The 27442-nt window shown below is 45.0% G+C and overlaps 2 protein-coding genes across 4 annotated transcripts; both read left to right on the top strand.

Annotated features, from left to right (window-relative positions):
- Positions 1 to 174: 174 nt before the first annotated feature.
- On the top strand, positions 175 to 18782 carry MST1 (macrophage stimulating 1). Of its 3 annotated transcripts, none has more exons than XM_033140590.1 (18): positions 175 to 506; positions 1865 to 1997; positions 2585 to 2697; positions 3178 to 3292; positions 4128 to 4264; positions 6022 to 6142; positions 7049 to 7167; positions 8424 to 8586; positions 8734 to 8864; positions 9697 to 9799; positions 10699 to 10835; positions 11680 to 11715; positions 11893 to 12010; positions 12340 to 12417; positions 12972 to 13118; positions 16212 to 16318; positions 17739 to 17878; positions 18260 to 18782. In XM_033140590.1, exons 1-18 carry the CDS (start codon positions 455 to 457, stop codon positions 18419 to 18421), a joined length of 2112 nt encoding a protein of 703 aa, XP_032996481.1. In that variant the 5' UTR covers positions 175 to 454; the 3' UTR covers positions 18422 to 18782. The 3 variants fall into 3 exon arrangements, with proteins under 3 accessions (XP_032996481.1, XP_032996482.1, XP_032996484.1); XM_033140591.1 differs by having other exon boundaries at positions 176 to 506; positions 8427 to 8586; XM_033140593.1 differs by having other exon boundaries at positions 176 to 506; positions 11899 to 12010; positions 18260 to 18781.
- Positions 18783 to 24385: 5603 nt separating this feature from the next.
- LOC117042315 (taste receptor type 2 member 10-like) lies at positions 24386 to 25391 on the top strand. Its single transcript, XM_033141863.1, has 2 exons — positions 24386 to 24666; positions 25066 to 25391. The coding sequence occupies exons 1-2, from the start codon at positions 24489 to 24491 to the stop codon at positions 25389 to 25391; spliced, it is 504 nt and encodes a 167-aa protein (XP_032997754.1). The 5' UTR covers positions 24386 to 24488.
- The last annotated feature ends 2051 nt before the right edge of the window (positions 25392 to 27442 follow it).

Below are 27442 nucleotides of genomic sequence, written 5' to 3'. Positions count from 1 at the left end.
ATCAGGCCACTTACAAGAAGGGGAAGGCTCCTGAGTCACGGCCAGCTCGGACTGGCTGGGAGCAATTTCCTAACTTGACATTGCATCATACTGATTTTTTTTTTAAAAAAACAACAACAAAATATTCTGAGTGTTTTGTTTCATCTGGGACCTGGGGAAGGGGCCAACCCACTGGTTGAAGAAGAAAGAGCTGCGGAAGAAAGAGCGGAGAAGTACTTAAGGAGGTCCACTCAGATAGGTCTCCCATGAGCAACTGTACCCCAGGCCCTCTAAACTTCTCCCTCCTGTCTCTGCAGAATTATTCCTGACACGTGAGCTCTGGGTAAATATTTGGCCAGTAGGGTCAGGGGGGCTCTGTGCCTTTGCTTCCTGCTGGGATATTCCTGTGTGCACAGCCCAGCTGGCAGATCCATTTGGCCAAGCTGGGAAGAGGCTGGTGCTACCGGTGGGAATCATGCAGGCCGTGGGTGCTCTGCTCCTTCTGTTGGGCTGTACCTTCAGCACAGGTAAGAAACCACCTCTCCCATTTCTGAGTATTTGCTGACTAGAGGTGGGTAAGGATTTCTGGGGAGGTGCTTCCCACTCTGGGCCTCCTCCGGACTGTCAGTATTTTATGGGACGGATTCAGTTGTATACTGGAAACTTAGGTTTGCCTGATTACAGTGGATTAAAGTGTTCTAGTGTGGCAAATCCCTTGAGGTTTGGAAAGTGATGGGGAAACAGGCTGAAAAGTGTGGAACAAACACCTGATTAACGGGAAGACTTATAAACACTGCAAGCAGATGGTGAATTCTGCACGTGTGGTTGTATAATTCCACATGAGCAAATCAAAAACAAATGCTCAGTAAGCATTAACCACAGTGTAAGCTTTGTGCATGTGAATTGGAATGGATGTTCAATAAGCAGGTTGTTTGGAAGAGGTCCTGGTCCTGTTGAAGCACACAATCTGAGCAGAGTGAGGAAGAGAGCTGGCTTGTCTTCCTCTCCACTCTTGCTATCCAAATCTCTCATGTCCCCTCAGAGCTCTAGATAAGCAAGCAAGAAGCAATTGCAAAGGGCAACACAATGGGTGGAACTCAAAATTGTGCTAAGGCAGTTTTTTCATCAGTGTAGGTATTTCTATTTGCTAAATAGATCTCTTCTCTCCTCCCTCCATGCCCTGCTTTGGGGCTTCTCCAGACTCCCTCACCTCCCAGAGCTGATTTGGAGGGGGCATGGAGGCACATGGAGGGAGGAGTGCTGGTGGGGCTTGTTGCACTGGTTCCAGCTAGAGCAACAACTGTGTTGAATCTTGGCCCAACTTCCAGGCAGTGCTGCTGCCTCCCTCTGTCCCCTGGCAGGGCTCAAGCCTTTGACAGATTCATCACCAACATTCAGTGGGTCTGAATTTGGCAATGCAGTTCTATAGCTAATGCATGCAAACCCCCCCCCCCCCACAAAAAACACATGTACTCAACTAAAGTGTGCAAAAAACCCCACCCACATATTAATGGGGAAAACCCCCAATAATATTACATCAGGGGAAATTGCTTTCCAAAACTGTATATGTTAGGAGAAATTTGCAGGTGCTTTTTTCTTTTAAAAAAAATGCAAAGCAATGTGTAAATGAGGAGAACAAAATTTAAGATTGGAAAAATGAGAAATGAAAAGAAACCAAAATTGACAGATTTCTCCACCCCCCAGCTCCAAAACTGTCCCTTACTCCTTGGCTTAACAAGCTGCTAGATGATCATATCTTAAGTGTCAGGAGCCCTGCTTGCTTGCTTGTTTCTCTGGATCGTGCCCTGCATCTTCTGGAACTGGTTGGATTCTGGATTCTTTTCAAGAGGCCAGAGCAATGTGCATTAAAAAAATGTCTTTCCAGGCCAGCGTTCTCCTCTGAATGACTTCCAGAAACTAAAAGCGACTAAGCTAATCCATTTGTCCCACCAGAGGGCGGAGCAGCCCAAGACCTTAGAAGAGTGTGCACGGGGTTGTGTCTTGTGGCTTGAATGCAGGTAAGAGGCAAAGCCAGAACACTGGGTGCACAAGGGCACAGGAGCTGCAGAATAATACAGGGATGAACAGAAGGACCTGCCTTTGGTCCCAGGAGATGGTCTGAAGGCACGCAAGGTCATCACCTTGCTAAACCTGATGTTCAGTGCCTGCATGGGGAGCCCACTTGAGAACCACTGGTAGACTGCCTTAGGTTCCATGGTGGCTGGGGGGGGGGCGCAGGATAGAAATGTAACAAAATTAAAATCTAGGTCTTTGATTTATCTAGCCTTGGTGGCCTTCAGGAAACTGCTATCTCAGCTTCAGCATCTCTACCTTCACAGCTGGAATATAGCAATAATATTGACTTACCATACATAGTTGCTGTCAGGACTGCCGAAATAATTTATGAACACAATAATACTTTATGCTTATTATTAGCAGAGGTGTGAGGAGGCGGCCAAGATAGAATTCAAATAACAATGGAAAGCAGAAGCTAGGGTAGCTGGGAATCTGTTGTATATGGAAGCAAATGCCAAAATGGGACATGGGATATTCTGGTTGCTTTTCTGGGCCAATGAAATGTTCTGCTGTTGTGTTGCTCCTCCAGAGCCTTCCACTACAACTTGCACAGTAATCGATGCCAGCTGCTGAATTTCACCCAGAATACGCCCCACACTCAGTTACAGAGGAATGTCCACTATGACCTCTACCAGAAAAAAGGTAGGATGGCAGACTTGAACTTTGCAAGGAAGGGGAATGTGAGGAATCATCACAAATGTGCAATGGAAATATGTTCTGACGGGGCCCTCAGTCACCAGATGTATTTATTTTGAGGCAGAGAAATGACTCTGCTGCAATTTGGAGAATAAAAGTTGTTCAGTGATTGGGTGAGCTGGAAGTGAGAGCACTGACTTCAGCAGGTCAAGAGGGAGACGACTGTGGGCAGCAAGGAGCAGGCCAGGGTAGGGGCTGAGAGTTAAAATGTCTATTAAGAACCCCCCCCCACACTTGTTATTGTGGGCTAAGGGGAAGGGGGGCAAGCAACGCTTGCTCTATGCTAATCCGCTTGTGTCATGCCACCTTGGAATTTATCAAAGGACAGAAGTCCAGTTACACTTCCTTCCTGTGCTCAGATGTCCCGTGCCTTCGTGCATGAGCTTTATGAGTATCTCCATCACTTGTCATCTCTCCCTTCCACAGGTTACATAAGGCACTGCATCATGGGAAATGGGACAAGCTACAGAGGGAACCAATCAGTGACTGAGAAGGGGAAAACTTGTCAACATTGGGGCAAAAAGACTCCACATGACCACAGGTAAATCTTTAGGAGGGATGAAGTAAGGGTGAAATATAAATCCCTAAAACAGCAGCATAACACAGGCACAGTGTAAATAGTGAGAACATGGTCCCACTGTACCCTTTGGTAGTGGCGCCCACCCTGTGGGAACGCCCTCCCATCAGATGTCAAGGAAACAAGCAACTATCTGACTTTTAGAAGACATCTGAAGGCATCCTTGTTTAGGGAAGTTTTTAATGTTTGATGTTTTGTTGCATTATTATTATTATTATTATTATTATTATTATTATTATTATTATTATTATTTATTCTGTTGGCAGCCACCCAGAGTGGCTGGGGAAATCCAGCCAGATGGGTAGGGTATAAAAATAAATGATGATGATGATGATGATTACTATTTCCCAGAGCCTGTGTGTGCGTGTTGGATGAGTTAAGAAATATCCATTGTTGAACATTGCATGACCAGGAACAGGAGTAGGGAACCTGTGGCCCTCCTGACCTTGTTGGACTCCATCTCCCATCAGTCCTAGCCAGCATGATGATCAGGGATGATGGGAGTTGTTTGTTATCCTTCTGTCAGCAGGTTAAGACCTTCGTATTCAAACAAGCCTTTGAAAGTCAATGGATTGACTGTGCTAATTGCTGGACTGATGTCAGGGCAAACAGTATTTTAATTGCTTGTTCAACTGTATTTTAACTTTTGTTTTAATTAATTGTGGCTTCAAAATTGAGGTTTCTGTTTGAAGAAAACAGAGGGTTGGTTTTTGCAGAGAGTTCTAGATTAATTGCTAAAAGGGTCCTTTTGGTTTGGAGCATTTGCCTGAGCCTGACAGTTCTGCCTCTGTTCTATAAGGTTTTCCCCATCACGATATAATGGATTGGAAGAAAATTATTGCCGGAATCCTGATGATGATGAACATGGCCCTTGGTGCTACACAACTGACCCTGCAACCCGGCACCAAAGCTGTGGCATCAAGAAATGTGAAAATGGTATGTAGATTGGCTTGAGAAACCTGCATGCCACTCACTCACTGAGCCACTGACTAATCTCACATAATTATTCACGAAGTTACAATTACTGTATTGGCAAAAATGCATTTGCACTACTGAGGTTTCAGTTTCAAACATCTCAAGGACAATAATGCCATTTGACACACTGGTATTGCCAGGTTCAATGCTCCAATAATTTTGGAAAAATAGACACAATATTGTAGCCTTTCAGGTGAAAGATTCCAGTGGGATTCTCAAATCAAGTGATGCCTCTTCCAACATCATTTTTAATTAACTCCAAGAACTAGCCCAATATCTTGTCTCTGACTAGCACTCACCCAGCAGTAGGTAGAATTCCTCAGAGTCAGTAATGAAAACAGCTCGTCTGGACTTTTGTTCCCATCATTGCCATATGGGAACACAATATTGTGGATCAGAAGGACATATTTTCTGGGCCTGCACCAGCTTGCTGTGATTGTGCAAACAATGGGTGGTATTTTGCTCAAGAGTGGACCTCCTGAAATTAATAATCATGACTAAGCTAGGTCCATTAATTTTAATAGGCCTGTTCTGCATAAACCTTAGTTGGACACTACCCAGTTATTTTAATTTGATTGTCTATAACTGAAGGTGTCTGTGGATTTCCCCTTCGAATTTTAGTCTTGCTAGTTGTACGGTATCTGCTGCAGATTTTGAAGCAACACGCAAGAAGCATCAAGGTTAGATATGGTGCAATGATTCTGAGACCTGCTTGTGTCTGATGTCTGGCATTGCCTGGTGTCTCTGTGTGTTTATTTGTGTGAGATGGCACTGATGGCTATCAACTTACATCCAGTCTGGTGTCCTCTCTCATCTCACTGCATGCTGGCTCTTGTTAGCTTGCTTTGCTTGTGTTGTCTGATATCTGCTTAGGTCTCAGGAGTCTCATATCTCGTCCCCGTCTTATCTTGATTGTTTGGCGTCTGCTCAAGTTGCCTGGTGTCTTCTCTTTCTATGTGTACATTCACATTGCCTTGCATTGGTATTGGTGCTTACTGACAGGGCTAGCCCAAGACATTTTGCTGCCTAAGGTAGAGCAACAGATCAAGTCAACGTGCCTAAGAGCCATGGGACTGATTGTGGCACTTGGGGCAGAAACTAAACCAAACTTTCCCTGAAACTAAACTAAAAATAAAAATAGAGCTGTAATAAATTAAAGAACTTACCAATCACTTTCACTGCCTGTTATGTACTGAGCTTGGATCCTAGAACAATAGGCAGGTAGGATCCTAGAATGCAACCACCTGATTGGCCTGCAGGAGCAGCCCAATCAGGCCCCAGGAGGAAATTAACCAGCCTATTAGGTCGGTAAGATCCTAGAATGCAACCACTGATTGGCCTGCAGGAGCAGCCCAATCAGGCTCCAGGAGGGAAGCAGAGTCAGCCAATCACGTGGGACCCATTGTGCAAGTAATGTATATAAAGCCTGAGGTTTTGGGTGGAAATTCATTCACTGTTTACGAGCTGCAATAAAGAGCATGAAATCACTTCGCGACTCCGAGTATATTTCACTGCCCTTTCAGGACACCTCAAACCAGCTGCCTGGGGCAAACTTTGCTTGCTCAGGTTTTGCTCATCTGTTCATGTCTTCTGGGGTTTGCTTGTGCCAGTAACTTTTGCAGAATGTGTCCTCTCTTCACCTTTTCGGCTGAGGTGTCTGGTGAGGCTTGAGCAGCTTTACTCTGCAGTGACTCTCTCTGTCTGTCTTTGAATTGCAGCTGCATGTCTGTCATGTAACGGGGAGGACTATCGTGGCTTCGTGGATCACACCGAGTCTGGCAGAGAGTGCCAACGCTGGGACCTGCAGCACCCGCACAGGCATCCATACCAGCCAAACAAGTACTAAGTTCCAGTCCTTGGGAAACATATTAAAGGGCAGGGTAGGGACATTTCACATCATAAAGTGGCGTTTTGGCAGACGTGGGAATCTGTCCCAAGCTATGTTGGTGCCTCACAGTGAACTACTACTAGGCTATTATTATCCGTAAGAGAAACTGGCCAGTGGGTGCGTTTGGAATTTTGAGAAAATATTGTTGGTCACAAAATGGCTGCTTTGTAGAGTGTCTCCATAACACAAAATGGTTGCCACATTTAAAAGAGGAGAGGAAAAGGCGTGGGCATGCCCCCCTCCCAGCAATGGAAAAAGGCCTACACCAGCCACCATAGTGCTTGTTGAGAAGGAGAAGCTATTGGCATCTTTCCTTTGTTCAGAGTGGGGGATATCCAGTCCTGACATCCAGTGAAATAATAATAATAATAATAATAATAAAATTTTATTTGTATACCGCCTTTCTGTCTTACGATACTCAAGGCGGTTTACAAGCAGAAGAAACAAAAAAATGTACATCTTATAACCATCTAATGCAATACAAAAATGTGATGATAAAACAAAACTTTAAAATAAGCAACCTACATAAAAAAGTAACATTCAACAATTATTAGAGTAATACAAAATAATATCAACATATAAAAGTTAAACAGAAATCCACTCAACATTTACAATAAACAATTTCTAAACTAATCAATAAAACAACGGCAAGCCACAGTACATAAAATAATACAATACAAATTGCGCATATCGGATGGGACATATTCAAACAGGACAGACCGAGACAGAAGCAGGAGCTTCCCTGTTATCTTCCTGCAGGAAGTGCAAATCGAGGTTTGCTGTAGGAGCAAATGAAAATAGAAACAATGTGCACATGGTTTCACACACATCCTTCTTCTCTCTCCTGCTGCTTAAAGATACCCCGATAAAGACCTAGATGACAATTACTGCCGTAATCCTGACTGTTCCGAGCGTCCTTGGTGTTACACAACAGATCCAACTCAGAAGCGAGAATATTGCCACATTCGGAAATGCAGTAAGTCCTCCTGAGGCAGCAGCGGAGCAATCTGATTGGGTGCCTGGGGTGATGCGCGTGCCCTGCGCCCAGGGGCGGGGCCAGCCACCTGCGGGGCAGGGCCAGCCAGGGCAGGACGCTCCGTGGGGCCTCCGAGGAGTCTGCCTGCCTCCTTCCACACAGCCGCCCTACAGCTGAGGAGGAGGCGGCAGGCGGACTGCTTGGAGCAGCGTGGAGCCTGCGGGCGCCCAAGCCACCGCATCATTCCCAGGAGAGACGTGTGGCTCAGGTGCACTGCAGGCCCTGCGGTGAGTGCCGCACGGCATTTTGTCACCCCCCTCAGTGGTGACACACAGGGCAGCCCGCTCCCACCACCCCCCTTCCTCTGCCCCTGATTTCAGTGTCCACCTGATAGCAACAGTAGGGAGAGTAATGTCTTGAGTGAAATCTGTTCTTAGGAAAAATTCAGCAGGTTGACCCCTGCCTGCTGGGTTTCCCTCTTCTGCTCATCCTTTGAGGTGGCATTGTTTCCACTACTGTTATTAGTGACTTGAGAGCCAAGAAAATTTGGGCTTGTTTCACCTGCTGATGTGAGAGGACAGAGAGTACAAAGTGTTCTTATGGAATGAAAAGCGGGGAGAGGGTAGAGCAGCCATTTAGCAACAGACACCTCTTTCCCTTTCAGTTTGATAGAGAAGATTGGCCCCACTTTAACCCAAGGTCTTCCAAGAGCCAGTGACAGTGAGCTTTGACAATGATACGTTTGTTCTCAAGGGGAGTTTGCAAATGTCTGTAGAAGCTCACACTGAACAATCCTAAATTCACTTAGCAGGGACTCAGCTACAGGTGGCTAAAGATGCACAGGCGCCCAAGGTGAAAAATTCCCATTTATCTTCACCTCAGCATCCACCTGATGCACACGACCTCTGACCCAATAACTTCCACTCCCAAAGCTGGTGATGCACACAAATCTGTATTTTGCTGTGAAGTCTGTATAATGCTTTCTTGAAAGTCTAAAAATCAATTCTGAAACTGATCACCATTAATTTAAAAAAAACATCCAGAATGTAAGCACATACGTAAAATATCAGTTTTGAAACTTCAGCTGCAATGAGTAACTTGAAATTTTGTTTCACAAGGCCTTTGAAGTGTGTTTAGAATTAGTTTTGTAGCTGTGTTTTTTCTGTCTTATTTATAATGTATGCTACTATATTGGTGTGGTAAAATTGGTTTATGAAATAATTGTGGCCTTGATTTTCTTTTTCCACCCCTGGAAGCAGAGAAGCGCCGACACCTCCCATCTACAACCAGCTGCTTCAGAATGAAAGGAGAAGACTATCGAGGCAAAGTGAATGTTACTGCGACGGGAATCCCCTGCCAACGCTGGGACTCTCAGATACCTCACCGTCACCATTTCCTGCCTGAGAAATATGAGTGCAAGTAGGTACTTATTCAGGAACATGGAGGGATTCTCGAATTTGCCCAGTTTCCAGAAGTTTCAGGTGCAAGTTGAGCCCAGTTAGGAGTCTTTTGGTACTTCTGTGGGCAGGTGAGGAAGCTGCTGATACTCTGTCTTGCAATATCCAGGGGCCTTAAGGAGAATTATTGCCGGAATCCGGATGGTTCAGAGGCCCCCTGGTGTTTCACTAGCTTCCCCAACATGAGGACAGCCTTTTGCTTGCAGATCAAACGTTGTGCTGAGGATGTGCAGACAGAAGGTGAGAGCTGGATGGACTGGTCTGATGAGCTGGGATCGAGTGGGATCCTTTCAACTGTGATTGTTTTCTCTTTCTATTCAAGTCTGGGTAGTGCCAATATAATTAGTATAGTATAGTATTATATTTTTATATTATATTGCACCATAAAAAAGCTTTTGTATGTGATTTGGTATTGGAGGGTTTGACAGAGCTGCAATAGAGGTTTCCAAGTTTACAGCTACCAAGCATAGAATCACTAACTATATAAAAGAACAAGTCTTGCTGAAGTCAAAACAACCTGGCCTCTGTAAGGCTAAGTCCTTTCTCACGAACCTTTTCGAGTTCTTTGGAAATGCCAAGAAGCAAACGGATAGAAGTGGTCCAGCTGGCAATTGACTCTCAGTTGCAGTTGACTTTCACAAAGCAGCAGCACTGGGGCCCATGACGCTGAGCCTCCTTTTTAGAGGTCCTCTTGTGGATCAATAACTGGTTCAGAAACAGGAAGCGGAGAGTAGGAATAATTGAACAGTTCTTCCAGTGGAGAAAGTGGAGTCCCTCCAAGATGAGTATCCAGACCTGGGCTTTTTACCTTGTTCATAAATGCAGGTAAACAGTGAGGTAGCCAGGTTTGCTGATTAATTTGTTCAGGGTGGTTCAACAACAACAAAAGGGATGGCTTCCTTGGCTCCCCATAGGCATCTGGTTGCCCCCTGTGAGAACAGGAGGCTGGACTAGTTGGATAATTGCCCTGATCCACCAGGCTGTTTTTATGTCCTTATGGTCTGCTGTGTTAGAGTTGATATTGAAGTATATAGTAGGCAGTGGCACTCAGGTGGGTCCTTTGTCCTCACAGACTGTTACCATGGAAATGGAGTCGAATATCGAGGCACCGTTAGTAAAACCCGGAAGGGAATCACTTGCCAGAAGTGGAAAGAGCAGTCACCTCACAAACCACAGTGAGTATGTGATGGTCTGTCTACCGGCAGGGCTACAATCCTAATGAAAATTTCTGCCCTCATCCATATGAGTTCTGAAGGTAAAGAGCCTCCCCCCCCCCCCGGCTTTTGTGGCCTAGCCATCAAATCCTTTCCCAAAAGCCATAAGCCCTGTACATTCCCAAAATAAATGGGTGGTTGGGGGACGGGATAGAATGAAGTAAAATAAAGTGCACTTCTTTTTCATTTTTAATGCTTCAGGTTACCAGCACTGTATTGGTACAGAATCAGTACACTCAGCACCAAACCACACCCCTGCGTAGAAACAGTGAGGAAGAGGGATTGTCTTATTGTGGGGGGGGGGGGATCTGTACTAGCGCTGGAGAAAGGAGCACACAGCCTTCAAAGAACTAAATTTGAAAAATAAAATAAAATGGGAAGATCAACAAAATGGGTTATTGGCGTGGGAAGTTGTATCCTTGCCAGTGTTTATCATTTTTAAAAATTGTGAATAACTACCTGAGTCGGTGCTTCCACATTTGAGTGGCTTAGCTTGGCTTTTATTCTAAAGAGAAGAAGAAAACATACAAAAATTAACCCCTTCTGCCTAGTGTCATTATGTTATGTTGCTTGTGCAATTACATTTGAGATAGTATCACTAGCTGTGGGGAAAGAATTGCATCCTCCCCCCCCCCCCCCGGACAATATAAATATTGTCATTTGTATGCTGGGAAATGCAAATACCTGCTCAATGCAGGTGCTTCCAAATTTCTGAATGAACCAACCACAACAAATAATTGAATGTGGGGTATCTGTTGCATGACAAGGAATTCTTCCAGATAGGTCTTGGGGATTTAGGGAACAAGGGGCAAGTCAAGTGTTCATGTGCTGAAGGGATGGTTGCCCTTTCTTTCTCCTAGGGTCTTCCCTGCCATGTTCCCCACTGTGCATCTTGAAGAAAATTATTGCCGCAACCCTGACAATGACAGCCATGGCCCCTGGTGCTACACCATGGATCAGAAAACTCAGTTTGATTACTGTGCTATTAAGCCATGTGGTGAGTCTCTGAGCCAATGTTGAGAGTTAGGCCAATGTCATGATGAACACGACCCCCCTGTCCTGGCCACTCCCAGGCAGTTCTACAAATAGTGGGCAACTTGCGTCCCCTGCAAGGTGTTTTGTGCACTCTATGGAGTGAAGCCTTTGGCTTATCTTGCCTGTTCTGTATTGGTTCGTTTGTAGGTTTGTGTGCAACACAGCATTTTGATATTGGAATGACATTTGACACACACATTCTGCATTTCATATTAAAAACCCCAGCTTGACCCCCTACACATATTTTGAGGAGGGCCTGGAAAGGTGTCAAGCACATTGTTGATCTGTTTCAGCATTCCAAAACATGCAAAAATGATCGCATGTGGTAAAAGATTTATGTGGTTGGAGATTAAAATCACCCTGTTGCAGCACTGGGCTGAGAGGAAGAGAGTTAAACCATTCTTCTCAACTTAGCACTGAAGCAGGACAATTTCTCCATTATGGAGTTGATCAGTATGGAGAGCACTAAATCTTTCCCCACAGCTTAGTGCTGTGCTGGACAAATCATCCCATTGCAACAAACAGCAGCAAGGAGAAATTTAACTTCTTCTCTCAGCCCAGTGCTGTGATGGGGATGAGTGTGGTCTGTGCCTGAGAATGCATAGATTAAAATTTCCCTATTCCTGCATAGAGTTGAGATGGGGCATTCAGTTTTACTGAGGGCTGGCAGGCCACCTGCAGAGACTCGGTGGGATAGATTTGGCCTGCAGGTTCACCAGCCCTGAAGTATATAGTAATCAAATGGTGTGCAGAAAGCAAGTGTTGTGTTTGCACATGTAAACCAGCCCTATGTTTCCTTTCTTTAGCCGGTGACAATAAGCCATCCAACTTGCTGAACCCGGGTAAGTGTCCTGTGCCTGATACCTGTGACAGTTGGGAAGGAGGCAGTTCTGATGAGAAGAGAGTGCAGCTGGGCTGGGGAACCTGGACTTTGCCAACAAGCTTTGGAAGTTGAAGTCTCTTTGCTTTGCTTTTAACCACTGAGAGCATTGTGCCTGACTTCGCTCTCACACTTCTGGTTGCAGATAACGTGGTCTTTGACCAATGTGGCAGGAGGGATGAACGAGTGCAGCTTCGGGCTCGTATTGTGGGCGGGCGGCCTGGGAACTCGCCTTGGACGGTCAGCATCCGCAATCGGTGAGAAATATACGAATGCTGTTGGTAGAGTTCCATAAGGAAGATGAAAAGTTTTCAATGGTCTGGACACCTCTGCTATGGGGAAGAAATCAGAGTGAATCTGTCCAGCAGGAAGCGCTGATGGGAAAAGAGCCACCTCAGTAATCCAGTGGCTTCAAGGGGAGATTTCAGCCCTGTGATACCGCCTCATTTCATTTATCCTTCGTCTTCATTACTCAGCTCTCACTGTGTGTTCCAAGCAATGAAAGCACTGCAAAAGGGAAAGTACTCAGTAACTGGCTGGCAAGCTGATCAGTTTTTTTTTTTTTTTTGTATTATATGTCTTACAGGGAATTAGTCCACTTCTGTGGAGGATCGTTGGTGAATGAGCAGTGGGTCATTAGCACACGCCAGTGCTTCTCTTCCTGGTAAGCATTTTATCTGGCTTTCCTCTGGGGTTTCCTGCACTATCTCCTTCTGGTGCCCCTTGTTGTTTTGTGGCAGAGCCTCATTCCTGATACTGCACAGGAAACTGCTGAGGGGCTGCCTTGCTGAAAAAATTGACTGTTGGGCAGTCAATCCGTTCCGGAAGTCCATTCAACTTCTGAAAAGTTCGGAAACCAAGGAGCGGCTTCTGATTGGTTCCCGATTGCTCAGGCACGTCAGAAACAATAGTGGAAACTGCACTGGACATTCGGCTTCCAAAAAAAGTCCGAAAACCGGAACACACACTCCTGGTTTTCGATCGTTCAGGAGCCAGAATGTTTGATTCCCAAGGTATTCGGGAGTCAAGGTACGACTGTAATGTCAAAGCTAGTCAAGCATATCTGAGGAGGATGTTCCAGAGCTGGGATGCTAACACCAAATAAGCCCTCTCCTTTGTGCAGTCATAACACACTTATAAAGAAGCTCAAGTAGGGAAGCTGCCACTTAGGAGTGCAATCTTTGGACCCTGTGATAACTGTGTTCCTCTTATTGGCAGTGAAGCTGACTTGTCTGGTTATCAAGTCTGGCTTGGGACACTCTTTAGGGACCCTGGTCCCAACGACCCTGACAAACAGGCCATTCCCATCTCCAAGATTGTGTGTGGCCCCTCCGAGTCTCTTCTGGTGATGCTGAAACTGGAGAGGTGAGTGCCTTTTGGAGATGGGCTCTGTATCTACTACAGAATGGATGTGGCTTCCATGTTTTGCATCCTAAAACAGGGGTGGGGAATGTTTTTCAGCCTGCATCCCTTTCCGGGTAATGTGCCAATGGTAAACAGTTCCAGAGGCAAAAGTGGGCAGAGCAACAAATCATAGAATCATAGAGTTGGAAGAGACCACAAGGTCCATCCAGTCCAACTCCCTGCCAAGCAGGAAACACCATCAAAGCATTCCTGACAGATGGCTGTCAAGCCTCCGCTTAAAGACCTCCAAAGAAGGAGACTCCACCACACCCCTTGGCAGCAAATTCCACTGTCGAACAGCTCTTACTCTCAGGAAGTTCTTCCTAATGTAAATTCTATCTTTGTATAGCCGGCTACTTTCTACACACATCTATCCAGACAAGCAAGAGGCATCCTCAGAATTCAACGACACATTCTAGGCAGGCAAAAACACCTGTGGTGTGATGCAAGGGCAATGAGTGTGTGTGAACTGCAGAGAGTTTTGATGCCAGATAGAGAGGCCTGGATAGGGATGTCATTCGTTTCCAGGGTCTGAGGTTCCCCAGCTATGTCTGAAGATGTGGAAAACAAAGCCTTCCTGTGCATGGGTCCTATTTACCCACCGCACTTGCACATTCTTGAATATGTGTACATTGGTTCTTGAGAATGCCACCCTCATTGACATGGAGAGTCCAACTGGATGCTGTGAAACCTTCAAGTCTTGGAAAGGGAATGATGACCGTTGTGAGGGATCCCACTCCCTCACCCTTTCAATACTTCCCCAACCGTGACTCTCCCTAAGTTTCACTGTCCACTAGGATGAATCCTTCAGTGGTTATATGGGAGTGTCTCTGGGGTACCTCAGTGCTTCAACGTTCGAAACAACTCTTGCCACCTTTGGGGATCTCCCGCCCTGGGTTCCCCAACTACTGCAGCTTGCCTTCCCTTTTTGGCAACTGCGTGGCACCTTTGGCTTCCCTGCCCAGTCCTCTGTATGCCAGGAAAATAAGCCACCCGTTCCCTCTATCACAGGAAACCCTTAGTGCTTTTCCCCTCAGCCACACCTCTTGCACTGACGCACTGCCACAGTCAGCGAACGTTTAAACACTTTTAACTTTATTAAGGTAACGTGAAAACATGGATGTCTTGAGTTGTTACTGGTACAAATCTTCTCATATAATCCAGCTCAGTTATAATCTTTCCTGCATCCCGTTAGCATTGGTAATGACCTTTCCTCCCATTCCCCGAAGCCTAACCTCGCAGTTTCTCTTTCTAAACCTCCACACCCAACTGCCAAACCCCCAACTGCCTTTCTAGGTTGTTCCCCCTCCTTTTAGAATGTCAGGTAGCTCCGCCTCCCAGGGAACACCTACCTAACATGGGAGTGATAGGTTAACCCATGATGAACCAGGCCTTATTCCGCCACAACCGTCACCCCCATAAATGCACACATTTAGCACAATGAGGTGGGACTGAGCAGTGCATGGAAGACTGAGGGTCTTCCATACCTGCCAGTGCAATTCCACAGCCCACAGTCAGGGGACCAGGCTGCCTAGTTGTTCTTATCTTGGGGCCTTAGCATTTAACCTTTATTTTAAATAGGGGCAGGGCCATAGCTTAGTGGTGGACCATCTGTTCTGCATGCATGGTTCAATCCCAGGCATCTCCCTATAGGGCTGGGATGACTCCTGTCTGGAACCCCATTGCCAGTTGAAGCAGACAGGACTAAGCTACATAGGCCAAAGGTCTGGCTCAGTATAAGGCAGCTTCCTAAGCTCCTTTTTGTGTTAGGTTAACAGAAAACAGTTAATTTTTATCATTACATCAAAAACTACACACACACACACACTCTTCTTCTTCTTCTTCTTCTTCTTCTTCTTCTTCTTCTTCTTCTGCTTCTTCTTCTAGTAGATGCCAATATATTTTTTTGTTTGGCTTGCCTCTTGGCCTAGGTGCACAACACTAAATGATGGCTCAAGTGTAGAGTGCCTCCTAACACCTTGGAAGTTGGGACACCATCTTCTGTTCTTCAACTAGAATTCTACTCCTGTGGTTCATTCTATGGAGAACTATACCCTCCAGGGGAGCAGTCTGTGAGGGCAGTGATATGTGCAAGAGGGAGTTGGCAGATGAGAAGGCTAAAGAGTGATGTGATAGTTGATTTCAACAGGAATGTTTAACAGGTGGGACAGGATATCCGGGGCAAGGCTAAATTCAGCAGCAGTTTTAGGTTTTGAAGATGTTATTTCTCCTCTGCCTGACTGACAGGCATCTCCCTTTCCTGGACCTAGCAACGGTGATGTTCTCCTGGAAGCCAAATTCTGAGATTCCTCTTCCATGGGCAGTTCCTGGAAAATGAGATTGTAATTCTTACCTGTAGTGGATTTCAGTGAGTTGTGTGGTTGTCTCCATTTCTCAAAGCTCTTATGCCATGGAATAATGGAAGCACAACAGAAGGGACTTCACTGGTCATCAACAGCCCTTGCCAGAAGTAGGAATCTTACTAACATCATCCTTCTTGAAAGGCTAGCCAACTCTACTTAGCCTCTACTGATAACTTTTGAATATCCTCCTATCTCAGGAACTGAACCAACCTAAATCGGGAATGGACCTGACCCAGGAATGGCCCTCCAGAAGTGGTCAGACTATAGTTCCCAGCATCCCTGACCATTGGTCATGCTAGCTGTGGCTAATGGGAGCTGGAGCCCAACGACATCTCCTACAGGATCTGCTTCCTGCTGTTAGCTATGTGTAGCAGCTATTGCCACACACACGGAATTCTTCCGTGTATAAGACACCCCCATGTATAAGACGCCCCCTACTTTTGGGGACCCCAAATTTAGGGAAATGGACAAATGCACTATCCGTGTATAAGACGCCCCCAGATTTTTAACCTTATTTTAAAGTAAATAAACCCAGCTTATACATGGAAAAGTACGGTAAGCATTGCAGTTGCATGAGCAGCCGGCCACAGGCATGACGTTGGCACAGCCAGCAACTTGTAGTGACATTATCTTGGCTCTCTTATTTGAATATTGGTGGTTTTATAGCCTCTTTCTTTCTTTCTTTCTGAAGGCCAGCAATTCTGAATCAGCGTGTGGCACTGATCTGTCTTCCCCCTGAGCGTTACATTGTGCCTCCGAACACCGTATGTGAGATTGCAGGATGGGGAGACACCAGAGGTACAGGAATTTGTTTTAAGTGTTTATCTGGGGCTTAAATTATTGTATCAAAGGTACCAGGTGAGTCTCTTTGGGAAGGTCACTTCACAACCATGTGCTGCCATGGTGGACTCCCCTCCTCCAGGCAGTGTGCCATTTTACTTCACTTGGCGGGGCACCTGAAGGAAGGCCACTGAAGAACATTCAAGCTCCAGGTATATAAATGTGAAAGGAGGCCATCTTTGATCTGACCTGATTCTAAGCCATTAAGCACTTTGAAGGTTAATACTGGCACTTTGAATTGGGCTTGGAAATGGACTGAGAACTAGCGCAGCTAATAAAATTCTGGAGTAATGTGACTGAATCACTCAGTCCCAGTTAGCAATATTGTAGTCTTGTATGGGGCCAACTGCAGTTTCTGAACTTTTCTGAAAGGCAACCCAACACACACCACACATTTAAATTCTTTAAACAGAATCATGGTCTGGCAGCCACTCACCCTTCCAATTTCCCAGGAACTTATTTAGTGGCTACTCTCTAATTCCGTCTATTCTCACTTTCCTTCCTTCTGCCAAATCAGCTGCAGTGCTTATGTTCCCCAGTCGAATAAAAAGCTTTGATGCATGCTTGGCCCAGCCTCACAGTGTGTGCCCCTTGTGACATGGTCCAGCTATACAGGAGGTTGCCTAAGCCAGTTCATCATCACCACCACCACCACCATTTGTTTATTTGTATGCCACTTTGCCACGAGATTGTGCCCAGAGTGGCTCACAGCATATCAAATGAGCAATAAGGATAACAGTTCTAGGATTATTATTAGAAACAAGTAGAAATAACCATAATATCAATAAATAAGTACAAAAAGTCAACATTGTATAAAATAATACAAAAGTTAAAATCAGGTTAACACCTTAAAATTAGACTATTGCCAAACACAGAAACAAAAAAGTATTGTATAATATACCTGCATCCCATAGCGTGATTCTGAGACTCTCTTCTCAGAGCCTACCCCCATCTCTCACTTGGGGCAGTTCAGACGCTCCTAGACTAGCCCTCGCCAACAAGAGCCTTATACCCTCCATTATCACAGGTCTGAAGCCAAACAGGCAGCCAATAATTTTCCTTCCACACTCCCCCACCCACCCAGGTTGCAAGCCATAAAGTTTTTTTTGGGGGGGGGGTACCGCTCCGGTGGGAAGGTAAACGGCGTTTCTGTGTGCTGCTCTGGTTCGCCAGAAGCAGCTTAATCATGCTGGCCACATGACCCGGAAGCTGTACGCTGGCACCCTCGGCCAATAAAGTGAGATGAGCGCCGCAACCCCAGTTGTCCGCGACTGAACCTAATGGTCAGGGGTCCCTTTACCTTTACCTTTTACTGCCCTCGCCCTCAGGGTGACCCCCAACCGTTGATCCTAAGCCTCTGATTCTGCTCCCCATGCAGGCACTGGTGATGAAAATGTCCTCAATGTGGCCAAGCTGCCAATCATGAGCAACCAAGACTGCAATGTGGCTCTTCGAGGCCGTGTGAAGGAGAGTGAATTGTGCACAGCGCCCTTGAACGTAGCTGTGGGGGCCTGTGAGGTAAGCAAGGCAGGGTATGTGAGGGGCTGAACTGAGCTGCTTTGAGTGCCCTGATATGCGAGGTGGGACACATATCCTCCTTCTGCTTCTTATGTAGATTCCCAAGAGAAGGAGGCACCTGCAGAGAGGGAATGTAGACAGGGTTCGGAAAAGGCTAGAAAGGTTAAGATCAGTACCAGGAAACAGTCCTCTGAGGGAAGAAGTGGATGAGAGGATCCACAAACTCATGACAGGGAAAGGGGAGACATAAATACTTGAGCAAATTCTAGGAAGAAAAACCACCTCTTGTGCCTTGATGGTGTTGCTCAGCTCTACAGGCACCGAGCCATGTTTTGTTTGAACTGAATGTGTCTTTTGTTGTTCTCTGCTTCACACCTACAGCGTGACTTTGGAGGCCCCCTGGCTTGCTTGACTCATGACTGCTGGGTGTTGGAAGGTGTGATCACCCCCAACCGCGTTTGCGCTCACAAAGAGAAGCCTGCCACGTTCATCCGTGTCTCCCTTTATGTTGACTGGATCAACAAAGTAATGAAGTTGAGCTGAGCTGTGTGGCTGGAATCATCTCATCATGAAGTCTTCCTTCCTCTGAGTGTTGCCAAATGGGAGGACATTTTCCAAGCCAGGCTGTGAACTTTGGGGGAAACTTTGTGCTGAGCCTGCCCTTTTGGAACACACAGGCGATGCTTTTGAAACAAATGCTGCCATAACCCAGACACACTTTTCTTCTCCTTCCACAGGAATAGCTGTCATCGTGGAATCACAGGTACATCAATAGAACAAAACACCACCAAACTGATACAGTAGTAATTTAACTGAATGCATCGCAGCACAATCCCACGTATCACAGAATTGTAGAGTCGGAAGGGACCACAAGGATCATCTAGTCCAACCCCTGCAATGCAGGAATCTTTTCCCCCAAACACACAACCCTGTGATTCAGAGTCTCGTGCTCTACAACCTGAGCCATCCCAGGCGTATTTAATTTAAAAATCATTTCGAGTCAGGCTTCTACATTGTTTCTGTATGGAAGGTACATAAACCACACACTTTCAGAAGGTTTGAACAAACAATATTGGTGTCATTCTCTCTCCAGCAGCAACCCCATTGCAGTAGCTCTTTTACACCCTTTCCCATCTCTTTGAAGGAAGGTTCCCTCTCTCCCTCCCGGGGACTGTCATATAGGCTGAGGCCACACCGCAGGCTCCATGTCACTGCATCCCCCACTAAGCAAGGCACCGGGTTTCCTAAGAACTTCCATCTGTCTGTCTTTCTTGTTACAAAACAAGTTTCCATATTGTTGGTATTATTATTATGCCATTAAAAAGAACTTTGTAATAAATTAACAGTAATAATTCATTCCTTTTTGTCAGAATTCATTGGCTGAAAGAAAGCTTCATTATTCAGGCTTTGTGTAACCTACATTTTTTTTAACCATTAATGAAATCCTCTTTTTATATCCTGACTCTGAAGGGCAACAAACAGTGCAAAGTTGAACAAACAGTTCAAAGTGCCTCTGAAACTGATAATAACAGAGCACAGGCAATATTTAATGCAAATAGCCATGATAGGAGCAGGACAATACTGATTGAAAACATGAGAGCAAACAAAGTGTTACAGTCCTTTCTCCACTTCACACCCTACGCTTGACCAGGCTTGGGGCCCCTGAGCCAGCTCTTTTTACAAAATGCAACATCTAAGAATTATGAAGGCTTTGCTCTTGGAAGCATCCTGGCAGCTGCCTGCTTGAGCTTAGGATTCACTGACACCAGGATGGCAGCCTGCACAGGGGAATACCATAATAGTTACACACACTGAAGTAGCAAATTTTCCCCCCCCAGCTTGTCCATTTATAAACAAGGTCTCTGCCACATAAAAAGAAATGGAAAGAATCAGGAGGAAGAGCACTGTTCCAGCTGCCTTGACGTGGGCTTCCGTTTGAGGGCTCTTGTTTTTATTTTACTGTGATTCTGATCGGGAAAAGGAAGGATTAATGGTTAAAGTCCCCTGCCCTCCTTGCCACAGTCACAACCAGCCTTCTCTCCCCACCACTTCCTCATGGCAGCTGCTTTCTTGAAATGAAGCCTGCTATATCTCTTCAGGATCACGGGATAAGGACTTGCTGCTTAACAACTTACACCAGGCATTCCTCAAAGTACAATGCCCATCTAATACAGCAAAACAAAGCAGATGCCACTTACAGCTCCCAAATGAAATCACTCACACATTTCATCAGTTATAGACACCCAAGTCTGGAGAATGACACTTCCCTTTCACACGCCTTGGCTGTTGACTTATACTTCCTTACAGGCACCTCCTGATCCAAAACAGCTCTTCCCAAGGAACAACATGCCCGTAACAGGGCTATGGAGATGGGGAACGCAGACGCTGTACACAGACTTACTCTGGGAAAACTGTTTCAGAATTAATGATGCCATCCAAAACCTCAGGGGATTGTTCACCTGCTCACCTTCCAACATGATGTCTGCCAGCATTGCCCTTTTGCTTTCTACAGAGGAGGAATGAGCTAGTCTCTACACAAAATGGACAAAAATCTGATGTCAGAAATCTCAATATTCAAAAGGAAGTGGCGGAACAGTGAAACCTTCTAGGTCCTAGGACACTGTGTAAATAACCTGAAAGTAGCCATCCTGCAGCAAAGAAACTTCAAAAGAGACATTGGGACATGAAACCACTGAATTACACTACATCAGGAGTTTTCACTGCTATTTGTAAACTGAACTGACACAAAGAACTCCTCTCATATTCCATGTGCTTAACGGTCCCATGATATATGCATTTAAAAAAGGGTTTTGGAAATTATCACTGTTAATTATGTAATTATCGCTGGCTGAAGTTTTACACTTTTCATTTCCCTCTGACCTTTTTTTTTTTTTTTTTTTTTTTTTTTTACGATCGCCCATGCCCAGTTGTACTGGCAACTCCAGGACATCATGCATAAATGTGCTAGCCTTGAGTCTCCTCACCATTCTTATTTGTTTTTACATGATGTAAAATAAAAGCCTAATTATATCTTGTAGTATGTGCCTTATTATGTCAGGAGGCAATAAACATTTTCTGATCCTGAAAAAAATACCTGTTACTTTATTTCCTCCCTTCTTTCACTCTTATGAAACTCAACATATTCATACATTTTCAATTCCTGTGGACTATGATGAGCCAAGACTCCCATATACCCTTCCTTCTTTCCTTCCTTCCTTCCTTCCTTCCTTCCTTCCTTCCTTCCTTCCTTCCTGAACTCCATTCAGTCTCATCTTCTTCTTTGTAAGGACACTTAAGTCTGTCTCCATCATAGCTTCACCTCCCTACCATGACCTGCTCCTCCTCTACCAATGGCTATTAACTAGACAGAATGGGTAGGCTATCACTTTTGTGCACTGTCTGTTGGCTGCTAGGAACAGCTGATTGGCTGCTACTTGATGGAGTCAGACATTTTTTATCATACAGCACACTTATATTCTTGGGATGGATCAGCCTCTGTGCATCTATGTCTCCCTACAATATTGTGTATGATAGCATTTCCTGTGTGCCCAAAACACAACGTATTTATTACGCTAGTTTGCTTCACCCCTCCCTGTCCTTTATGAAGCTTCTTATCTGATCTTGAGGGGCAATTGATGCACAGAGGCAATGTAAGAATTAGATTTTTCAAAAATCAGAGGTATCATCTCTGTTATGATGATGATATGTTGTTGTTGTTGTTGTTGTTGTTGTTGTTGTTGTTGTTGTTGTTGTTGTTGTTGTTGCTGCTGCTGTTGTTGTTAAATTTGTTAGTCTCCTTTATCATACATCTCTATAGGATTTGAAATCCATTTGCCTGCCTTGGGGTTGTTTTGACTTTGTATCATGCCTGCTTGCCCACACAGCAAACAGGACAGAACGTAGGTCTTGTTTTCTTATACCTGTTCATTTCATAGGTCCATAAATTTCCATAGATAGAGATAGCTCAGTCAGTAGAGCATAAGGCTCTTAATCTCAGGATCATGGGTTCAAGCCCCTTATTGGGTGAAAGATTCCTGCATGGCAGGAGGTTGATTAGAGTTTCCCGAACCTGGGTCTCCAGCTGTTTTTGAACTACAATTCCCATCATCCCTGACCATTGCCCCTGCTAGCGGTTGATGATGGGAGTTGTGGTCCAACAACATCTGAAAAGCCACAGGTTCCCCATCCCTGTAATAGTGAAATAAGTTAATTTAGAGGTAGCCTGATGTCCTGCAGACAGCAGCGGTTGGTGGGGTTCGGCACTCTTCCTTTCCTCACTTCCCAAGTCCGAAGTCCATGCTTGTTACTGAGAAGAGATGAGTAAAGCAATCCGGGTGAGGAGGTTGGTGCACCCAAGCCACAGGGAGGACTACACTGAGATCTCTGCTACCTTGCTTCCCTCTCTTGCAGCAACCTAGAGGGACCCTGGGAGGCAGTGCTGTCTTACCCCTCCATGTGTTCAGCTCCTGCCTGAAAATATTACTGAAACCAACTTTGATCACTCAAAGCACCACATTTCTCCTAATGTGTTACATGGCATTCCTCTCTCTGCCCTTTATGAAGGTTGAGATCCACAGCTCAAAGTGCAATGGAAGCACAGATGCGGTCCAAGAATTGGACATTTTGACAGACCCTAATAAAAGATGATGTCCTTTGCTATTTGCATTGCTATAATTACAGCTGAGGATCAAATAGGCAAACAGATCCAGTTACCAATGTGCTAAATTAAATACACATCTTTGCATTTCCCGCTCTGGAAAACAGCAACAAGCAAATGTGTGCTTTTTAAGACACTAAAAAAACACACACAATCCTATCATGATTTGCAAGTAAACCTATCAATCAGGAATGCAATCGTAGGTGCACTAACCTTAGAGAAAGCACAATGAATATAGTAGGATTGGCCTGGACATGTCCCTCTGTTTAAAGATCCCAAAGTTTAGATCTTTGGCATGGCAACAGTGCAGTCTAAATGGTATCTGAATCACACACACACAGTGAGGTCTTTTGGAAAAAAATAGGCAGAAGAAACAAAAGTATTGGGTAGTATTAAAAATAGGTTCTACATTATAAATATACTGGGTTAGTGCAGAGCTGGAGTGGAGAATGTGCAGCAGTGCGGAATGTCCAATAGAAAAATGAGTGCAGCTGGATCTATGAGCTAAGTCTGCTATTGTGGTTGTTACACACTGCAATTTGACCTTGCATTCATCTGTTTTTAAAAAGAATAAATACTGTACTGTGGTTAAAGAAATTAGCAGCAGGCAAAGGAAAGGAAAACTGCATTGGAAATAACTGCAGATAGCTTTTACTTTGGGGCATGAGATGGCTTGCAGTTGAGGAAGAAGCATTTGCCTATAATCTGGGATCAAAGAAAAGAAAAGGCTGCAGAGGCCTGGGAACCAGAAGCAGGAGGGTCTGAGGACAAACAAGCCAGCTGGAATTTCCAGCTCCTCCTATTCTTTACATAATCTCTGGGCCACTGCTAAGTGGTTGCCTGTGGCAAGCTTTCTTAATCACGGGGCCGGCAAAATGGAGCATACAACCCCCCCCCCCATTTATACAAAGTAGAGTGACAGGCAGCCCTCTGATACAGTTTCTGTCCACACCACACCACTATGCCAGATAGAGGCATTGCATGTTTAGACCTTTAACCACCCCCTAGAAATAAATTCAGTCAAGACTCAAATTTTGGTTTGGTTTTTGGCAGAATTTAAGCCACAACTTTATTGATTACAATCAAGTGAGTGGTTGCATAGGCTCTGGTTTGACTAGCTCCCTGCACCCTTGCACCAAGCGCTGACCCAGAGCTCTATCATAGGTCAGCCAAGGGTGAACACCAGGGACAGCGGAAGGTGGGACCCCGCCAGTTCACCACCCGGATGTGCCCCTGGACTCCAGCACGGGCACAACCCCTCTCAGGGTTGACCAAACCATTGAGTCCCTGGATTCCTTTACCGGAATACCCTTCGCATAGGGATGGCGAAACCCTTCTGCCACCCCTATCAACTGAACCAGAGCCTATCCGCAACCTTACAAGTTGTGATGATTTGCTATGCGACAGGCGAAACCCAAATGGCACCAGCCAATCAGCCAAGTGGGGGAAATTCCTGCTGTGCCCGTCCCAATGACAAGTGACACACAACGGCATAGCAAGGTCAAGCGCAAGCCCTAAATACCAGTATAGGGAGAGCTGGGCGGGTGTTCCAATGCACTAGCCCCAAGAGGAAGCTCAGGTGCACGTGCATGGGCTTAAATAGGTCCCTTGATGTCCTTTACTTGCGTCCCATTGGTCAGATTACTCCCAGCATCAAGGGACCTACCAATAGGGTATTGTGGCTATCCAAACGATCCCACCCACACAACAGTGTTTGGTTGCCAGGTCACACCACAACACGTGCCTTCTTTGAGGGAGGACCCGATATATGGAAATGAGAAGCTGGAGCGTCTCATTAATTTACAGTTTGGTTCATAGTTCATTTGCATAGTTCCCCGGTCATTCATAAGGATGCTGCAGATATTCTGTCTCACTTGCACACTCCATCTCAGTGCAGCAACTTTGGATCGGTGAAAGGCCACCTGGTACAGTAATCTGCAAGGAGACGGAGAGATGCCTTCTCCTCAACTTATTGCCTTTCTGGCGTCTCTAGCTGTCCTGGCCATCGGTGGGCTCATTTCCAATGGCTTTATTGTGGCAGTGATAGTCATTGAGTGGGCTAGAAGCAGGAAACTTGATGCAAGAGAACAACTTCTTCTGTCCCTAGGTATGTCCAATATTGGCTACTCGGGTGTTGTGTCTCCATATTTAATTAATTACTACTTACCGGTAACCTCTGACTGTAGCAGCCTCTTAACTTTACAAATATACTACTTCATTGGAATCTTTTTCACAGCCTCCCGATTCTGGCTTACTGCCTGTCTCTGTTTCTTCTATTATCTCAAGATCGTTAACAACAACTGCTCCCTCTTCCTTTGGTGCAAGCTGATGATATCACGGATAGTACCTTGGTTTCTTTGGGGATCTCAAGCCATCTCCTTGCTTGTTTCCTTCCTTGCAGTGCAGAGTGTGTATATTAAACCCCAGAGAAGCATTACAAACACGACGCAAGACAAAACAGAGGTTGATTTTGCTACTAATTTCAAAATCATCTTTTTGATTACTGGTGCTGGCTGTCCATTCCTGATAGCTTTTCCTTGCTCAATCACGGTTGTAGCCTCACTCTACAGACACGTCTACAAAGTGACTGGGAAAGGATCCAATGTTAGGAGCCTCCAAACAGACGCTCACACCAAGGCAGCTGGGACAGTGCTCCTCCTCCTGATCCTTTCCATTTCTTTTTACGCGGCAAAGATCTTATTTTTAACTGGCTATATTAACAAAGATATAGTTGCCATTTCAGTGTGTCTGACTCTGATACTAATGTACTCCCCTGTGCAGGCTGCCCTCCTGGTGTTGGTGAATCCCAAGCTGAAGCAGGCAGCTGCCAGGATGCTTCCAAGAGCAAAGCCTTAACCATTCTTAGGTGTTGCCTTTTGTGAAGAGCTAGCTCAGGGGGCCCAAGGCGGGTCTGGAGCAGAGTGGTGCATGTTTTCTCCTGCACACAAACTGGAATTGACCCCTCCTATCATGCCTGCCATTTGCCGTGGGAGGAAAGGGCCTATTGATGCCAACAGCAGATTTTCTCCCATTGTGGTTCTGATTGGGATGGTGGATGATGGGATGGTTAAAGACTCCTGCCCCACCTTGCCCCAGTCACAAGCAGCCTTGCTTCCTCCCCCTATGTCAGCTACTTCCTTTATTAAAATGAAACATTAACATCCCTTCAGGCTCATTGGGCAAGGCATCTACAGTAAGAATTGCCATAGGAGAAACCTAAGTTCGAAAATAGGAAAACAAACGTGATGTTTACAGGCATCTCCTGCTCTTGAACAGCTCTTCCCAAGAAACAACATATCTATACCAGGGATCTTTATTCCAGGGAGCAGCCCGTGTGGCACTATTACACAGCCTTAGAATGCTGTTCACAACATCAGGAGTTTGTTCACTCCACATCTTCCAATGTGATATCTGCGATCTTCCTACGTGATATCCGCCATCAGAAACTCCTTTCTGCATTCTACTGAGGACAAACACACCAGCCTAGATGCAAAATAAGAAATGGACAGAAGTCTGACATCAGAGATGGCAATATTTAAAAAGCCTTTGGCAGAATGGCACTCTGTAAATAACCTGAAAGTTGCCGTCCTACAGCAAAGGAACTTCAAAGGGAAACTGCGATGTGAAACCATTGAATTAAAATACATCAAGAGTTTCAGTGCTATCATTTGAACTGAGCCAAATAATTCCTTGTCCATTCCTTGTACTTAATGGTGCCATGATTTCTGCATCATAAAAAATTGTTTTGGGAATTACCACTGTTAACCATGTAATTATCACTGTCCAAAGTTTTACACATTTCATCCTCTGAACTTACTTTTTACAATCGCCACACCAACACACAAACACACCCTTGCAACTCAGAATAATTGTACATACATTTCATTCTATAGGGAAATATGTTTAGGGAAGCTTTTAATATTTCATGAATTATTGTATCTTAATGTTTTGTTGGAAGTCACCCAGAGTGGCTGGGGAAACCCAGCCAGATGGGTGGGGTATAAATAAATTTATTATTATTATTTAGTACTACTACTACTACTACTACTACTACTATTTTCTGCCTTACGACTTTTCACTGTTCTTGTTTGTTACAGCAAGTCAAATAACAGCCTTATTATTTACTGATGTGCTTTATTATGTCAACAATCCATAAGCAATCTCTTATCTTGAATAATAAGCCTCTTACTTTTTGCCTCCCTTGTTTCAGTTGTATAAACTCATAGGTTTTGCCATTACTGCATATTCCTGCATTTTGAATCATATGTCATGGTTCTTGCCTTTTCCAAACATTTTACATACCAGCCTTGAAACTCTACTCATATAACATTTAAATTCCCTCTGTTTTACTTGGACCTTTTGACTGTGTGAGAGAGAGACCTTGCTTACAATTGGACAGGGTAAAAAAAACACCCCACGTTAGTGTGTGTAGCAGTGACACTAATGTACATACTCCCCTGTGCAGGCTGCCATCCTGGTGTTGGTTAATCCCAAACTCAAGCAAGCAGCTGCCAGGATGTTTCCAAAAACAGAGATTTAACAATTCTTAAGGACACTGACACTGGCCACACAGAGAGCATTGTGTTTAAGTTAATGGTTTGGGTTTTTTCCCCCTGTGTTGTTCTGTTAGGCACACATGTTTCTTATTCCTGTTCTGAAAAATACCAATAAAAGGATTATTTGAGGAAAATTCTTAGGGCCAAACTAGAGTGCAACACATTTCCCAGGCCTGATAATGCCATCAGCAACATAAGGGATCGATTCTCCTCTTCATGCGATATATGCCATCTGCCAGTTATGCCCATCTGCATTTTACATAGGGCAGTCTCTATGCAAAATAAGAAATGGACAAAAATTGGACATCAGAAATGGCAATATGCATTTTAACTGTCCAGTACACAGTGTAA

This window comes from Lacerta agilis, chromosome 2 (assembly GCF_009819535.1).
Source record: "Lacerta agilis isolate rLacAgi1 chromosome 2, rLacAgi1.pri, whole genome shotgun sequence".
NCBI classification, from domain to species: domain Eukaryota; kingdom Metazoa; phylum Chordata; class Lepidosauria; order Squamata; family Lacertidae; genus Lacerta; species Lacerta agilis.
The sequence above is the reverse complement of the archived record's forward strand: the minus strand, read 5'-3'. Positions and strand labels throughout refer to the sequence as shown.

Bases quoted from the DNA above. Each gene is read 5' to 3' on its own strand.
- MST1 (XM_033140590.1), top strand. From the start codon at position 455: ATGCAGGCCGTGGGTGCTCTGCTCCTTCTGTTGGGCTGTACCTTCAGC. The intron at 4,265-6,021 runs GTATGTAGATTG...TTTGAATTGCAG, and splicing joins CATCAAGAAATGTGAAAATG to CTGCATGTCTGTCATGTAAC. The intron at 12,011-12,339 runs GTGAGAAATATA...TATGTCTTACAG, and splicing joins ACGGTCAGCATCCGCAATCG to GGAATTAGTCCACTTCTGTG.
- LOC117042315 (XM_033141863.1), top strand. From the start codon at position 24,489: ATGCCTTCTCCTCAACTTATTGCCTTTCTGGCGTCTCTAGCTGTCCTG. The intron at 24,667-25,065 runs GTGTTGTGTCTC...CATTCCTGATAG, and splicing joins GTCCAATATTGGCTACTCGG to CTTTTCCTTGCTCAATCACG.